General features: G+C 39.2%; 1 protein-coding gene across 5 annotated transcripts in view; it reads right to left on the reverse strand.

Annotated features, from left to right (window-relative positions):
* Positions 1-16,508, reverse strand: part of DUSP16 (dual specificity phosphatase 16) — an 80,287-nt gene that overhangs the window by 32,968 nt on the left and 30,811 nt on the right. For 3 of the 5 annotated variants that reach the window (XM_071551434.1, XM_071551432.1, XM_071551430.1), the window contains exons 2-4: positions 9,981-10,058; positions 3,604-4,207; positions 2,343-2,481 (exon numbers count right to left, since the gene is read on the reverse strand). In XM_071551434.1, coding sequence (XP_071407535.1) covers positions 2,343-2,481; positions 3,604-3,837 — 373 coding nt within the window. In that variant the 5' untranslated portion in view covers positions 3,838-4,207; positions 9,981-10,058. Of the gene's footprint in view, positions 1-2,342; positions 2,482-3,603; positions 4,208-9,980; positions 10,059-12,581; positions 12,647-16,508 lie in introns of all 5 variants that reach the window. The other 2 variants (XM_071551431.1, XM_071551435.1) reach the window with 2 other exon arrangements.

The raw sequence follows: 16,508 nt of genomic DNA on the forward strand, positions 1-16,508 counted from the left end.
GTCATAGCAAGTCAGACACAACGAGCACTTCCTTCAGGGAGTCCAGCAGAGGAAAAAGAAGATCAAAGCCTTGTCTCATGCAAGTGAGGGACAGTATAAAGGCCTTGTTAAGGATGTCCCCCAACTCCTCCCTGCCATGAGGTCTAATTCTCAATTCTTAGACAGCTGTTTCTCTTTTTATCACGGAAATTAAGTTGTGAATAGTCTGATTGCTGCATGGAGCTGTAATCTGCTTCTGGTTATTAAAAAAACCCTCAGGACAGAGGAGCAGAGTTGTGTATTTGAACAATAAAAGGATTTCTAAAGACATGAACTGCTTCTAGAGTGGGTTTATTTTTTAAATAACAGTTTTCAATTTAAGGGAAAATTAATCACTGACTTCAGCACTCTTACATTAAGCATTTACTGTGCCTGGACACCACGCAATTACTTGGTGGCTCATATGAAAGAAGAGTTATTTAATTTAATACTGTAGTCCACCACCCACAGGTGTAATTCTTACCTAGTCAGCAAATAAAACAGAAGCACTTAATCTAGCCAACGTAAACTACTTAGTTACTCTAAGTACAGCTTCACATGAACACCAAACACACCTCTCAGTGCAGAAATTATTCATTTTCTCTGTAATCACTTTCAAAATAAAGTAGGAAAACTCCTCTCAGTACCACAAGCTCTCCCCTATCACTTTCATCTGACATCACTACAAACTGCAGTGAAATCCTCTTGCTAAAAGGAAGCATTTCCCTGGAGTTATTTCCCTTTCTCTTAATTACTCAGTCCCTGAATGTAGTTTTAGCATTTTTCAGAAACTAGGTACACACTTCATTAGATCACTAATCCAATCACTGCAATGGATTTCCTACTTATATTCATCATTCCCTCTCCTTTCTGCTTTGGATCTACCTCATGCCTCTCCCTTGTTCCTTCTTTTGAACACTGGGTCTACTGTTCCATGATAGAAATAATGACACAAACACACTTAAGACCAACTGTCCTAGTTACAGCAGCCAGGACCAGTTTTTCACTATGTGGGTGTAACCAAAACTGTGTGTTCTACACCCTCTGTGTAATTTCTGACAAACTGTTAATGGATCACTTTCAGCAGCTGCCCAGGGCACACCTGACACCTCAGGCTACAAGCTGAGTGTTAAAGAGCCCTGCGAGGCATGGGAATGTTTCTGTCTCCACGCCAATGACTCAGCTGTGGTAACTCCCCTCCAGGGAGGCATCAGCACCTTCACACCCAGCCTGAGAGTTCATGTCTGCTAATGGGCTATTAGGGCCTGGCACAACAGGCAGTTGCAATGACCTAGACCATCAAAGATTCCAAAACTATTCCATGACTCACAGAATTAAATCACCCATTGTGAAACTCCCCACTCTGGGAGAGGTACTGGGCATCTCCACCTGAACCTGGACATATACAATCTTTGGGTTTTGGGACTTTGGGTACCACTTGTCAGATCCAGAGGAAGACCAGAACCTTGACAGGACTGCGACTGCCTCTTTCAACCAGACTGTGACCATCATCCTCACCAACAGGTTTTCCTTTCCTTTTACTTTGTACTCAGGAGGACCACGTGGGGCTCAGCACAGGGGCCAACGAACACCATTCTGCTCGTGCCCCAGGGTGCTGGGTTATGCATCTGGGCTTTGTGGGTTAAAACCAATTTTTCTCTGTATCACTGTATTTATAGCCTTTTCAGTAAATTGGAACTTTGACTTGTAATCTCTCTTGAGTCAGGTTCATTTCTCCCGCCAGTTTACCTTTAAACCAGCACACCAACAAATCCTGTACTCTGAGGAGTTGAATTTCTATAGATGCTTTGACCTGGGATTTAAAAAAAATAATAAAAAATAGGAGAAGACCTAAATAAAGTGCTATCACTTTAAAAAGTGATAGCAGAACTTTAAAAAGTCACACAAACTAATCTCCATAACTCTCTGGCAGATCATTTCCCTTGTTCTTAGTGTAATAATTACCAATTCAGTAAGGAAGATATTTTCTTCCTAGCATGTACAATACTTAAAAAAACAGGGAAGCACATTTCTTATACTGTTTTTTGACCCTAAAGTAGCAGACACGTAACACCTAAAACACCAGCATTGATCCATTTCTACTTACACAGACTAATGGTGTACCTTGTCCCCTGTAAAATGCAATTTCCAAGTATTATACATATTATGAATGTCACTATATTCATAAAGAACTACTGGAAAGTCTGTGCTATAACTGAACTTTATATCAGCATTTGTGAAACTGCACTCATCTACTATACCGACAGCTTTTTCATTCTTATCCTTATACCAGTGTTTCATAGGTTTCTCTTGGTACATCTTACCTGAAAGCAGATACACAGAACCAAAATTCTTCTCCAGTTTGCCTAGGAGCACAGTAAGAAAGCAGTCAGATGAGAGAGAGGTCACATCTTTAGAGCTTTGGTCATACACCACCACTTCCTGCTTGAAATCAATTTCAATCTGAAATAGAAGCAACTCAGAGTAAACAAGGAGGAAAGTGATTAGAACCACCACATTATCACTTCCATCAGGGTTCCCACATATTTGCTATTCAGCAGTTCACATAGATATAGATTTCTTATGCAGCTTTACACAAACTAGTTTTATTTCATACTTCATATGCCTATCAGATTTAATTCCTTGGAGAGTCTGTAAATTCATTATTTTCTGCAGTTTGAAGCACACTCCACAAATTATTTATTAGGTAGTTTTATGTCACTTGTGAAATGCTGTACTTTCAGTGAGGTTTGTTGATTTAAAAACTAAGGTTTTTAGAAGAAGGCCCTGCCTCAGTTTCTGCTTCTGGGGAGTTCGTACATAAACAAAAAAGAGATCATAAACTTCCTCTAAGCCACACAGATTTTGGTAACCTGTACAACTTTATGTATTGGAAAAAAAAAATCATCATCATGTTTAACATGTCAAAGCAAGAACATAGTAGATTATTTTTGTACCAAAGCACATGAAACAAATACCAATAGATAAGAAAAAAACCCCAAATCCTTCATACTTTAATTTGAAATAGCTTAGCTATTTTCTTTTCACTGATAACACTATTTGGAAAAAACCCACATCCCTCCCCCCAAAAAACCAAATAAACAAAACCCCAAACCTGTTGAACTGCTCTCATGAAAAGAATTTTAAACAGCAAGTAGAAGCCAGGATTGACAGAGATGCAGTTTCTTTGCAAATCATATGACTGCTTGCTGCTAAGCAATCCCTATCACCACAGACTCCAAAGAATCCTTCAGAGTTTAGGGGGAGAATGTTTCCTCCCTTAATCCATTTGAGGGTCTGTGCTTTGCAAGACATAAGAACCCTGAGAACACTCTTTTTCTAAATCCCTCCATATTACTGTGTCACTTAGAAAAGAGCAGGCTACAAAGAATCTCAACAATAAATTTAATAATAATCAATATCCTCTTTATTCAGGTACGATCTCAGCTAAATTCAGTCCCCTTAGTCTTGTTTGGTTTTGTGTTTTGTTTGGTTTTTTTTAAGAAATACCTAAGGAAAATTACAAGTTGCTTTCCAGCAACTCCTTTAAACAAATACAAGGAATAAGAGGAAAATGACCCCTACCTTGTGTTTTGCTGCTGAATGCTGAATGAGCTCTGTAATCAAAACCTTATCCTGCTGCAGCCTCCGCTTCATAAGCTTGGAACAGTTGATGTTGATGGCGTCCAAGATGTGGGACGTATTGTATTCCACAAAGGGGCGGCTATCAATCAGTAGCAATTTTTCTGTACCGCTCTCCAGCAAAGCCACCAGCTTCTCAGCGACAATGAGTTGAGTCCTGATCATCTCATCGGCCATGACAACAATAAGGCCTCTTTCACCACCTCTCTCTCTAATTTGCTGCAATGATGTAATGGCTGTGTACTCAAAGGCTTAGCCACACCATTGTACTAGAAGTGTATGAGGTCATGCTGGTAGTGACTGGCAAAAGAAAAGTTAAATCCATTTTCGGAAAGAGCTGTTCAACTGAATGTCTCCTCCTGCTTCCAGCTGATGTGTTGTTACAAAGGGTTCATTCCAGAAAGCAGCCCCTCAGATCTGATTCATCAGGAGATGACTATGGAGTAGCCATTTTACAATTCAGACAAAAGACGTTTTCTGGCTGCTGCTGCAATACATCATTCTTTACCTTTGCTCCCACCCATCAGCTTTGCACCAGACTAAGAGCCTGTAAGAAGGGGAAGACAAAAAACACAAAACATTCAGCTCTGAGGCTAACTGTACAGTGGGCCATACCATGTAATAAATATATTCCTGAGGGGTTCTCCTCTCTGCTGTATATGCCAAACACCTAGAGAGAGCATTGGCAACTACAGTCTCTGAATCTATTCCAAAGATCCTGCCTGGACAATTATCTTGTATTTCAGGCAACATACTCTGCCTTAATTGCAGACTTTTACTGCCACTAGCTCTGCTTGTTCACAAGACTGCTAGAACATAATTAAGAGATGCTGCCCTAAATCATGGTATTCCTCTCAACAGCAAAACTGTTAAATGCATTTCAGCACTTCACCACTTAGTAAGAAGCTGTAAAATTATTTATTTAAACACTAAACATTTTTAAAGTTTAATGCCTTGCAAAGTATTTAATAAACTAGCACAGCAAGTTGAGGAACTGAAACTGTACAAAAGAAAGGACCAAGCTTACAGCCACCTCTCTTAAGAACATGCTTGAAGAGAAGAAAGAAGAACAAGATGCTACATCAGGACATAAGCATTTTATTTGAAATAATCACCAGATATGGAACAGAGGTCTCACACTACCGACAGGTAAAGCAGTGAGCACACTTTTGCCCTTCCTGGCACTGGTATGACAGTTATATGAGGAGGTGTGTTACCCTTTTAGCACACATGCTAAATAATATACTTCTCTATAATACTGTACTTCTGTAAAATTAGATCCTGCCAGCATCTGAACAACATCAGCTGAAACATCAGTGGCAGCAGCAGAGCATCAAAATCACCTGACCTGTTTGACCACCTAACTCACAGCTGCTGTCAGGCTCTTTAGAGTCTCCTAAAACCCACTCCTCAGAAAGGAACCACCATGGGGCTTCATCCATAAGGCATCTAGTTTACATTTAAACTTACAATTTACTTACAGTGTTGACTTGCTGTTTCTGTTTGAAATGCTTCTTTTTTACCTTGATTGCAAGAAAAAGAATGAATTCAAACTAATTTATAGATAAATTATTTAAAGTCCTGTTACACCAACAGAGCAGTTGTGCTCAGCAATGGGAAAGCCCAGGTCAGATGATGTTTTACTTATTAAATATATTACACAGAGACCTACATATACAAAATCTGAAATTAAATTCTGGAAAAAGTACAAACTCCACCTTAACAATCGAAAAAAAGAAACTGAAAGTTATTTCGTGAGTTTCATGTGGCAATACAAGACAAACTTCAGGTTTCAACATGCAATTTTCCATTTGTTCTGACTCTAGGGCTATTGAAACAGTGTTTTTAAGCTTGTCCAGATAAAAGGAACCACAAAACTGTGAAATGCATATTGCTCTGCACTACAAAAAATACTGGAAAAAAATACTATACTAAGACTTAATTAAATGTATTAAATAAACACCCTATCTTTGCCACCTGGGTGGCAGGTGTGCTCCCCCTCAAAGAGCAGTCATATACTGGCCTCAGGAAGGTATCAACGGGCTATACCATTTTGCAAGGCAGGGGTGAGAGGAAACTTGATAGTTGTGTCCATTCTCTTTTCAGAAGGAAAACAGTACTCTGCATATTTTTTAACTTCTCTTTAACATGTCCAGTCACAAGTTTTTATTCTCTTTTAATCATATCAAAGGTTGCCAGACACCAAACCCACTGAACTCGATGAAAACTTTTCCACTGGTTCTAGTGGGAGTTGGCTCTAGCTCCTTTGTAAGCGAGACTGTTTGTTCGTGAACTAGACTGTTTTGATGGATAAATTGCTGACAAAATCCAAGTAATAACAGGAAAATAAAGGAGCTGAGAAACTACAGAACTCTAAACCACATGCTGTTAAAATTACTTAATCTTTAATTTGCAACTTTCAGTTCAGGTAAACTTCTTATCTTCTAAATGCTTACTGCTTGTTGTCTCAGCCTTCACTTTCATATAACAGGAGTTTGTTTCAGATGACCCTTGAAAAGAACTCAGACCAGTCATACATGGTGACTGGGTAAAGAGCATGTAAAGAACATAAGGCAAGTGTGCTACCAATCAAGAATCATTTAAAATAACCATATTACCATAAGGCATTAAATACCTTGAAAACATTCTGCCCATGGCTTGAAAGCAATAAACTTAACAGTAATGTCACCTTAAGTTATTGCAACTGAAACCCTATTTTGACAGGAACCCATTTGGGCAGGGGAGAAAAAACATTTTTATCAAGTACAGGTTTTTCCTTTAATTTTCTCAGTTTCTGGAGCTATCAGAGTTTGGGACTCCTCCTTGAGACCTATCTAAACAAGAAAAACTGGTAGCCCTCTGCTTTAGGTAAATACTTGAGCTCTCCTCCCTTTCCTGTTCATTGCGCTAATTATTCAGATGCCATGAGGTGTTGAAACACCTGTTTAATATCTAATGTGTGTGTAAAATGATAAAATTCGATTTCTGGACTGTTCTCTTTCTGCTGTGCTACGTACAACTTACGTCTCGGTGGTATTCTTGACACCCTAGTGTCTCATCAAATGATGTAACACATTGCCCTAAGTAGGCCATCATGTTGCTGATCTTCAAACTAGGAAACCCTTCCAGTCACAGGGTGTTTTATACTGAAATCAAGATTACAGGAAAGTGATCCGTAATCAAGCTCTGAGAATACCACATGAGGTCACTCACATGCACACTGGTAACACTGCACGGCTGCTTCCTCCTTGTAGGGGGACTGCAACATGTGGCACTGCTTGTTTCGTCTTGTTTTAAAGAAGAAAACTAAACATGTAACTCACAGTAAAACTAAAAAGATCTGTTCCACACTTGTCCGGTGTCTTGACAGTTTCTCCAACCCTACTATCTTCCACACCAACAACAGTGGATTTCTGATGTGTATATGTAATGCTGCCACAAAACTACAGGATCTCTTCTTGTCCCCATTCCAAATGGCTCAGATGGAGTGAAGTAAACAACCACAATAATAGGAAACATGGCACTTACGTTGTGTTTTGTGTTTGATTTTTCAGTCACAATAACTCACATTCTGTATGCACTCCTAACTTCCACTGCTACCACTTTAAGTCCAAGCAATTCCTTTACATCACAACAGGACATTTGAGTTATGTCAGGTTTTGGCTCAAATAGAATCATGGAATTATTTACATTGGAAAAGACCTCTAAGATTGAGTCCAACTGTTAAATTAACATTGCCAAGTCCACCACTAAACCATGTCCCTAAATTCAACATCTACACATCTTTTATATACCTCAGGGGATGAGAGGCAGATGTAGTAAGAATACATTTTAAAAACTCTCTGAGTGAGAGTCTTTAATTCTACCTCAGTTAAAGGGACTAGCAAAGAGCTTCTAGAAGCTTTTTTTTACGATCTCTGAAATACCTCTACCTCACTTAAGAAGATAATCTTGAAGTTGACCCTTGGTGTCATAAATGCTCAGCAACGTCACTAATGCCTCCTTTGCCAGGTGCCCACAGCAATACTCCCACACACCTCACTAGTGATGGCAAAACACCAACAAAACAACTTCACAACATCTGAACATTTGAAGGTCCTGATGGGCAGCTTTTACAAACTGAGGCAAGACACCTGAATGAATTGGGTTTTTTAAAACTGTATTATCTATTTTCTATAGGCAGACACATGTGCATATGAGAAAAACATTATCCCTTCCTACAGTCTCTTTCATGTTTCTTAGGATGGACATCAGCATAAAAGAAAAACCAAAAAGATGAATCAAAACACCTAAACTGCAAGGGACATGCTATTGCTGGCACATCAGCTGTTTGCAAAGGAATATTTGGCATCAGTGTTACTGGACTGGGAGCTGCCAGTGGTTCAATAGCTGGTGCCAATACTATGAGCACCAGTCCCCATGACCACAGCCACCCATGATACTCAACAAACTGGCCTACACAAACTCTGCATTAGAGAGGAACTCCGGATTTAGGGATCACAGTGTAAATTCCTAATCCTGCAAGAAGCTTTTCCCCCGCCTCAGCAGCCTCAAAAAGATGAAAATAAATGCTGTTCTGGATATATGCTTGTACCCTATGCTACTGGGGACTAAGTGGCAGTTGAGAGAGGACCAACCCTTGCTACAGATGCCACTCATCAAGAAATACACAGCACAAGGGAAGTAAGACTTTTAAGCGAAATGAGGAATGGCTGTTCTTCTGAATTCAGCAAGCCAATAAATTCCAGAGATCAACAATTCCGTAATAAAGTGTAAAGTCTGGGGAAAAAAATGTAACTGAAGTTACAAGAAGTCTACAAGCAGCCTACACCTGACATTGTGCAGACTACATAGGACTGAGATAAATGCTTGTGAATTAAAAGAGCTCTAAACAAGGGCTCATGATGAGGGGAATGAGGGTGTCTTTTGGCTTTTTGGATGATTCGAGCCAAGTGTCATCATCTCATAAGCACATCATTTTCTCACACTTCCTGGATGGCAGGTTGAAGTACACTTTCCACCATCCTCCTGAGCATGCTCTGCTTTGGTACAAGACTGGATAGCAGCAAAAAAGTCACTCAAATAGAAACACGCAGATTTTTTTTTAATGTCACTCGTGTACCATATTCATAAAAGAGAAGCAGTTTTAGGAATTTCACCCCATTTCCTTTTTTTATCTATGGCTGCTCCCTCTTCTCCTACTTTTACCACATCTGTACTTTAGACCTTTATATGCATTCAAAGAGCATAGTGCCAACTTTCTCTTCCTTGTAGAGACAGCAGCCACATGCATTTTAGATTACACGCTATACATTCATGAGGAAGGGAAGTACAATCCATCAGAAAAAAAGCAGATGAAGGCAAATTTTCTGTTCAGTACTCTAGTGTGTTGTCCTTCATCCTGCTTGACCAATTACTCACTTTTGATTACTAATTCTAAAGAAAAGTCACCCCACTTAAACCAATCTGAAAACTGAGATACGGAGAAACAGAGCCAGAAAAGGAAAAAAACTTCCCACAAAGAAGCTGCATAAAACACCTCCAGTTTATATTTTTAACCTTGCTCTATTTCTATACCTATTGCTTAGCAAAATTTTTACCACCAGCACTCTAAGACAGCTGGGCTAAGCAAGATGAATGGACCTTCCATTTAGATAACTAAGATATTTCTTTTCATACGAACAGTCGTATTTGATACAATGTAATACTATATTATTTCAAAATAAAACAAAAAAGCACACCAAAACACCACATTTTCCTGACTTACTCTACATAGCCCTCAAATACATGCAACATGCTTGCAAGTATCATCCATACACCATCACCAACTCTAAGCATTAAACCAGGTTATCCTCACATGCATTTACCAAGAAGCCAACCTCTTTGACATTCACAGTGAAACATTAAATATTTGTTAAGTGTAACAGCAGGGAAACCTGACTGATAGATGGGAAGCATTAGAACATGCTGTTTATGTTACACCACTCTATTGAAGAGAGACCCAGAGACTTAATCTGGGAACTCCATTCTTAACCCACATAAGCAAGAAGCTCTTTTCATTTCAAAATACTTTTTCACTGCCAGTTCATATAGTTCTGTGGAAACCAGAATGAAAGCTTATTTAATCCACTTCAAACATATACTATAATACATTACACTTTTAGTTTTCTGTTGCCTGGGACACCAGGCAATAAGGAAAAGTATCAATGGATTTTTAAAAGATGATTCTCCCTCTATGATTTCCAAGTCAAAGCAATTGAAAATTCTGGAGGAGTTTTATATTAATTCATTTTTATTTTGTGTCAACAGCAATTACTCACCTACATTTAAGTCAAAATTTATATGGGCTGAACAGGACAGAAGGTGGTCCACATACGAAGGCCAGCAAAGAGAAATACCTAAATATAGGACAATAATATTAATAACGATAAAATAATAACAACAACAATAATAGTAGTAATAATAACACCATCACCCATAATAAATCCTTATTATAAGATAAAAAAAAACCAGAAAATGGATTTCATAGTTTAAGTGTAGTCATTTCCTGTAAAACTCCCGCAAACACATGAAAACCTAGGTGAGAAAATATTTATAAATTTATAAATTCATTTACATGGAAAGGGTCTGAAATAGAAAGTTATGCTATATTGATTTTCTAATAGAAAAGAGACAAAAACACCACAGCAAATCTGTTCTCTCTACTATCCTTAAATTAAAAAAGAAGTTGGAGATGCTTAAAAAAACAAGCAACAGTAGCCTTCCAACCAATTTAACACATCTCCCTGCTAGAAAACTAACTAGCGCTCACAGGTGATGCATTTGCAAATTCACAAACTCTTTTTCAGTATCTATTAATATTAAAGATGGCCCTAAGTAAGTGTGAATGCAGCTGTATTTTGCATGGACAAAGACTAATGAAACAGAATGTCTTGAGTAATTAATCCCACCTCCCCATACAGTATAAAAGCCAATACTGCAAAGTGGTAACACTGGCATCACCAATCATTACATACAGTCATACACATACAACTTCTATACAAAGCACCTCCTGTTCTGACATAAACAAATTAAATTACAACTTTTACACAAGGAAGCAAAAATAAACACATTAGTGTCCATTCCAAACTGTTTCCTGGGCATCTAAAAACATGATTCAAATCATCACTATCAAGAGATGAAAGCTTTGCTTTAATCACTGTAACATAAACCAGGGCAATAAATTATTGCCAAGCACTGCCTTACTGTGAAACCCAGGAGTGGCTGTGAACCCTGGAGTAAATTATACAACAACCATGAAGAGCCACCACAGCAGAGGGCTGAGCACACCACGGCAGTCAGTGAACAGACTGAAACCCCACATCATCTCGCAAGGAGAAAAGCTACAAGAATCACCTCTGTCTTCAGGCAACTGCTCTAAAAACCTTGCAAATGCCAGCAGTAGAATACAGGGTGAGAACCCTTCATTCAAGTACAGTGTGTGCTACCCAGAAAATGCTTTGCTCAGTGGGACTAAGATCCTGACTGGGATCCATGTGCCTTTCCCCTGAAAGGACCCAGACTGGAGATCCTCTTGCTTGCCCACCATTAGCATGTAGGTATATGTACCTGAGAGCAGCAGGGCAGAGAGATGGATGAGAAGATCTGTTGAAGATTATGCTCTGGCTACCCAATTCCCTTTTGAGCCCCAGGAACAGGCTCTGCAGACCTACTTTGCTCCTTCTCGTAATCCAGTGGAAAAAGCCTTGCCAAAGACAATTGAGAAGCTCATCCTGCTTGCTGCTATCCCCTTTGCTAATCTCATCCCAGAAATTTAAACTAAACTAATGCTTAACACTGATTAGCCTCTGCCTAGAGACAAGATTCTGTGGTCTGAGACCACCCTGTGACACTCCAAGGAAACAAAAGTACAGAGATAAAAAGCATTTTCCTTTTTTTAATCTTAGTGCTTCATGTGCAGCTCCTGAAGGCTCTCTGAAAACTGCCAGGTAGTCTTCACATCCATTAGAACTTGCCTTTCCATGCCTTCCATGCCATACCATGACTCTCTCTGCCATCTGTGCCTCTCCAAAGACCGCACAAATAAATTAGATACCACCTCAGGAAACTATATACTGTTTTTCACATTTAAATAAATAGAAGTAAATCAAGTGCTTAAAGCAGCCTCCAAGAGCCCTCATTTCACCACTGGGCACAATTATTTCTGCTGAACAGCAGATGAGAAACAAAGCATATACTTAATTTCAACATAATTTACTGGAAGAAGGTGTCACATTTTAAGAACTGGATCCACTCATGATTGAAGACTGAGCTGCTGCAAGTTCAGCCATAGGCATGAAGCACATTTGGAAATTCCCTGGCAAAGCTATTTAAGGAACAGACATTTCCTGTAATTTTCAGAAACATTTTATATCCCCCCCCCGTCCTTTTTAGCCTTGGTGGTAAAGAGGGGAATGGAGAGAGAGGAGACCATATTACCATTAAGTGAAATACGAATGAACCACCCAAGTTTAAAGTGGAAACTTCAGCTATTCATGCTTAGAAGGAAGTTTAATAAAAGTCTTTCATCATTAAGAGGCCAAGATTTTTCTGCTGACTTTGGAAAAATAAATATTCATCCTTTCAATGAGGGTGAATTACAAAAGGATATAAACTTGCCTTTATACTTCTGGCAAATAAGAAGTCCTCCAGGCTGTATTTAAATACCTTTTTCTGTTTTCCAGAATTAGAAATTGAAGCTTTTTTTTCTCCTCTCTTGCTCAGGGCCTTCGCTAAACTGAAGCTAAACAAACCCAACCAGTCAGGTCACATGGAGTGTTCCTCCCACAGCTACAGAGTGGGGTGCATTTGGCAAGCTGGAAGCCAGGGACAGACTGAACAGTCAAGTGTGACAGCATCCTTCTAAGAATCTCAGTACCTACCTACTTCTTCTTTCCTAAAGGTTTAATGCTGTCCTTTCCAAAAAACGGAATCTTGAATGACGTATCTGACAAAAAATTTATAAAGTTTACAATGAGTTAGAAAATTGTTTCTTTTTATTATGTAATCCAATTCTGAAAAGACTCAACTGAATGCCACAGCATGTAAGATATGAATTCACAAACCAAAATGAAAGTGAAGGACAGTTGCTCATCCTCACAAAACACACCACAAGTGCTACTTTGGTGCTGTGCACCAAATGGTAAAGATTCATCATGTAATTGTGACCAGTTGGCAAAGTTCACACCTGCCACTCTCTAACAGCAACTGTATTGTAGCTTTCAAAGTACAAAAACATAAAACTTTAAAGTGTTCAACTAATTCATAAATCCTCAACCTGTTGAAGTTCCAGCATATCTTTACTCTTTGTATAACAAGGATGCTTTACAGCAGCACCTTTCATGACACCAGTGGTCCCATCTACTACACAATCTGCATATTCTGAGTCAACTGCCTGTCCTGCAGCTCTGAAGACCAATGCAAACAGTGACTTTTGTATTTTAACTGGACATTTTTATGCTGAGAAACAGATTAAAAAGAGAAGTGCTCTGAAGAGCAGTGCTAAATAAACATCAAGCACAGCTGTTGTAACAGTCCATGCTACATCTTTAAAAGTCTTACCATGAAAGAAGGTAAGATGAGACCTCAGAGCCTTTAAGAGTAAAGCCTTTTGCCTAATGAGAGACTTTAAGGGGGGACATTCAAATAATATGGCCCTGCAAATAAGGATATAAAAATTAAATACAACAAAAGCAACTCTGATCTGCTTCATGGTGACCGTATGATGAAAACAGAAGGTGAGTGTGAACCCTTTGAACAAGGACCAGAGTGGATTAAAGGCAGAGGACAATGACGATAATTTTATTAGGGAAGTAAATCAGAATAGCTTCTGGCCAAGGCAGGGATGAATTTCTTGCTGTAGACTTTTTATTGACTGTTCTCTTAATTAAAATGAATTACTAAAGTGAGTCAATCTCTTTTAAGAACAGAGATTTCTAAACTGCTTCCATGGTGCAGTATGACGTGGGTTAAAAAGTTCTGGTCTTTCACCCATTTAAGGAAATGACACCAGTTCTCCTGGAAGGCAACATGCACATTCAACCCCTTCACATCAGGGCATGAGAAAGTTTGGAAGGAATTTTTTTTCTTCCAAACTGTCAACATTAATACTTTGTTTCTTCCTGCTTGTGTTTCAAAATACAGTGCTGCACTTTGCTGCATGCATGTCCCGTAAGCTGTACAGATAAATATCTAGAAGTTAAAAAAATTAGGTGTTAATTAAATCTGTTGTCAAACTCATTTTAAAAGCCCCTTGCATGCTCTAAACAAAACTAATATTGTCACCAATGTATACTACATAAGTGATAAAAGCATGCAGAAGCATCTTCAGAAGGAATTCTGGGGCAAGTAACACATTGACATTACACGTATGTAAGATCAATCCTACTCAGCAAAACAATTAAACTTAATTGGGATTTTCCTTAAATGACATCTAAATGGCAAGGAAACAGAACAGATGGTAGAATACAGTGAGTCCACAAACACAATACAGCCCAACTATCTCGAAGTTGGAGTAGAGAAGGAAACTTACAAGTATATGCTGTACAGCAATGGCTCCCAATTAACATGGCGGAATAAATAAAGTTATGTGTTCCCAGACATTAAACAGTTGCAGTAACCCTGCAAAGAAGTCTCCCATTCTGGGCTTGTTCAGAGTAGGGGGTTCAGGCGATGATACAGGGACTGCTGAATTACAGATGCAGCACAGAAAACAAATTAACAAACTCTTAGATCCAGATGATTGGGACCAAAATTTCTCACCATGGTGGAAGACAACTGACAGCTCACACTCTGGGAACAGAACATATTTTAATACCTAATTTGTACCCACCAAGGTAATTATAATGGCCAGCTTATTAAAATTGCTTTCCAATGTTAATTTAATTGACAACATGATACCAACAGGTCTTCAGTTGGGAACAAAAGCAAAAGTCATGGTACTTCACTGAGCTGTGATCCAGGTAACATGCTCTGCATATGTCTTTTTCAATGGATCTCAAGTGTTTCTCTGAATTTGAATCATGTTATACAAGACCTGCAGCAGTGCCAAAGCCACATTTCTTACATGATAACCACACAGCTGAAAAGAGAAGCCACATATAATTTCACAATGGAAGAAAGAGAGCAGAGGATGACTTATGTTCCCCAGTTGTGCCTCCTTATACCACTGTAAACATTATCAGTGAAGTAGAATCACAGAATCACAGAATAGTTTGAGTTGGAAAGGACACACCTTCCACAATACAAGGTTGCTCCAAGCCCTATCCAACCTGACTTTGCACACTTGGGGCATCCACAGCTTTCCTGGGCAACCTGCTCCAGTGTCTCACCACCTTCATAGTAATCAATTTCTTCCTAATATCTAATCTCACCCTGCCCTCTTTCAGTATGAAGCCATTCCTCCTTGTTCTATCATTCCCTGCCCTTGTAAAATGTCTCTCTCCAGCTCTCTTGTAGGTTCCCTTCCCCGTACTCCTTCCTCAAGTAGAGGATGTATTTTGTGGTTAAGTTGCTCTCCTTCCTCAAGTAGAGGAAGGAGAGCAACTTAACCACAAAATACATCCATCTACTTTAAGAACTGAGAAAATTTGACTGCTATTTTATTTAGTGTATACAAATTAAAAGGGGCCAGGATTTTAAAAATTTTCTGAAGGATAAAAAAGTGCAATACCAAACCAAGTGAGTAAATGACATTGTTATTATCCGATAGGCATCTTAGTCAAAGACCAGGGTCAACAAGAAATGTTTTCCAGCAAACTCTCTGGGCTTTCAACAGAATTTTGAATAGCAAAGATAAACACAACATACTCATTTAATAACACTGGGTATTATCCCTGATGTGTTTATATGTATGCACAGTTCTGTACAAATCTATAGATAAGATCTTGTATTTCTCCAGAATTTGTAGAGGTGTTTTGTTTTAAACAGTCCTTTAAAAAGCAACCAGAAAGACACTGACTTTTGTCAAAGTAATCCCAAGTTAGAAGAGTTCAATATATTTCTGCAGTAACTGAAGCAATACATCAGCAGAATAGTTAAGAAAGGATATTGAGGTCCTGGAGCAGGTCCAGAGAAGAGCAGCAAGGCTGGGGAAGGGACTGGAGCACAAGTGCTGTGGGGAGAGGCTGAGGGAGCTGGGGGTGTTTAGCCTGGAGAAGAGGAGGCTCAGAGGTGACCTCAGCACTGTCTAGAACTACCTGAAGGGAAGTTCTGGCCAGGTGGGGGTTGGTCTCTTCTCCCAGGCACTCAGCAATAGGACAAGGGGGCACGGGCTTAAGCTCTGCCAGGGGAAATTTAAGTTGGAGATCAGGAAAAAATTCTTTCCAAAGAGAGTAATCGCACATTGGAATGGGCTGCCCAGAGATGGGGTGGATTCACCATCCCTAGAGATTTTCAAACTGAGATTGGACGTGGCACTGAGTGCCATGATCTAGTAAAGGGACTGGAGTTGGATCAAGGGTTGGACTTGATGATCTTGGAGGTTCTTTCCAACCCAATCGATTCTGTGATTCTATGATCAACTTCAGGGCATGCAGAGCCAATTAAAATACTTGGAAAGTGATATATCATCTGCAAACTGGAAGATCCTTGTATTTCTTAAGTATTCAAGCAATGAAAGAAGCATCAGTCAACGATCATGGACACATCAATAAATAATACTGATTAGTTTAATAACAACTTACTCATTCTACATAAATTCCCACTGATACCACTGGCATATGTTCTATTAAATTTCAAACTTCCAGTCTGCATGTGAGCAGCCAATAGGAACAACTGAGGTTTTGGTACACAGTCCTGAGGTTCTTACC

Source organism: Pithys albifrons, chromosome 3 (genome assembly GCF_047495875.1).
Source record: "Pithys albifrons albifrons isolate INPA30051 chromosome 3, PitAlb_v1, whole genome shotgun sequence".
In the NCBI taxonomy this organism is placed as follows: Eukaryota; Metazoa; Chordata; class Aves; order Passeriformes; family Thamnophilidae; genus Pithys; species Pithys albifrons.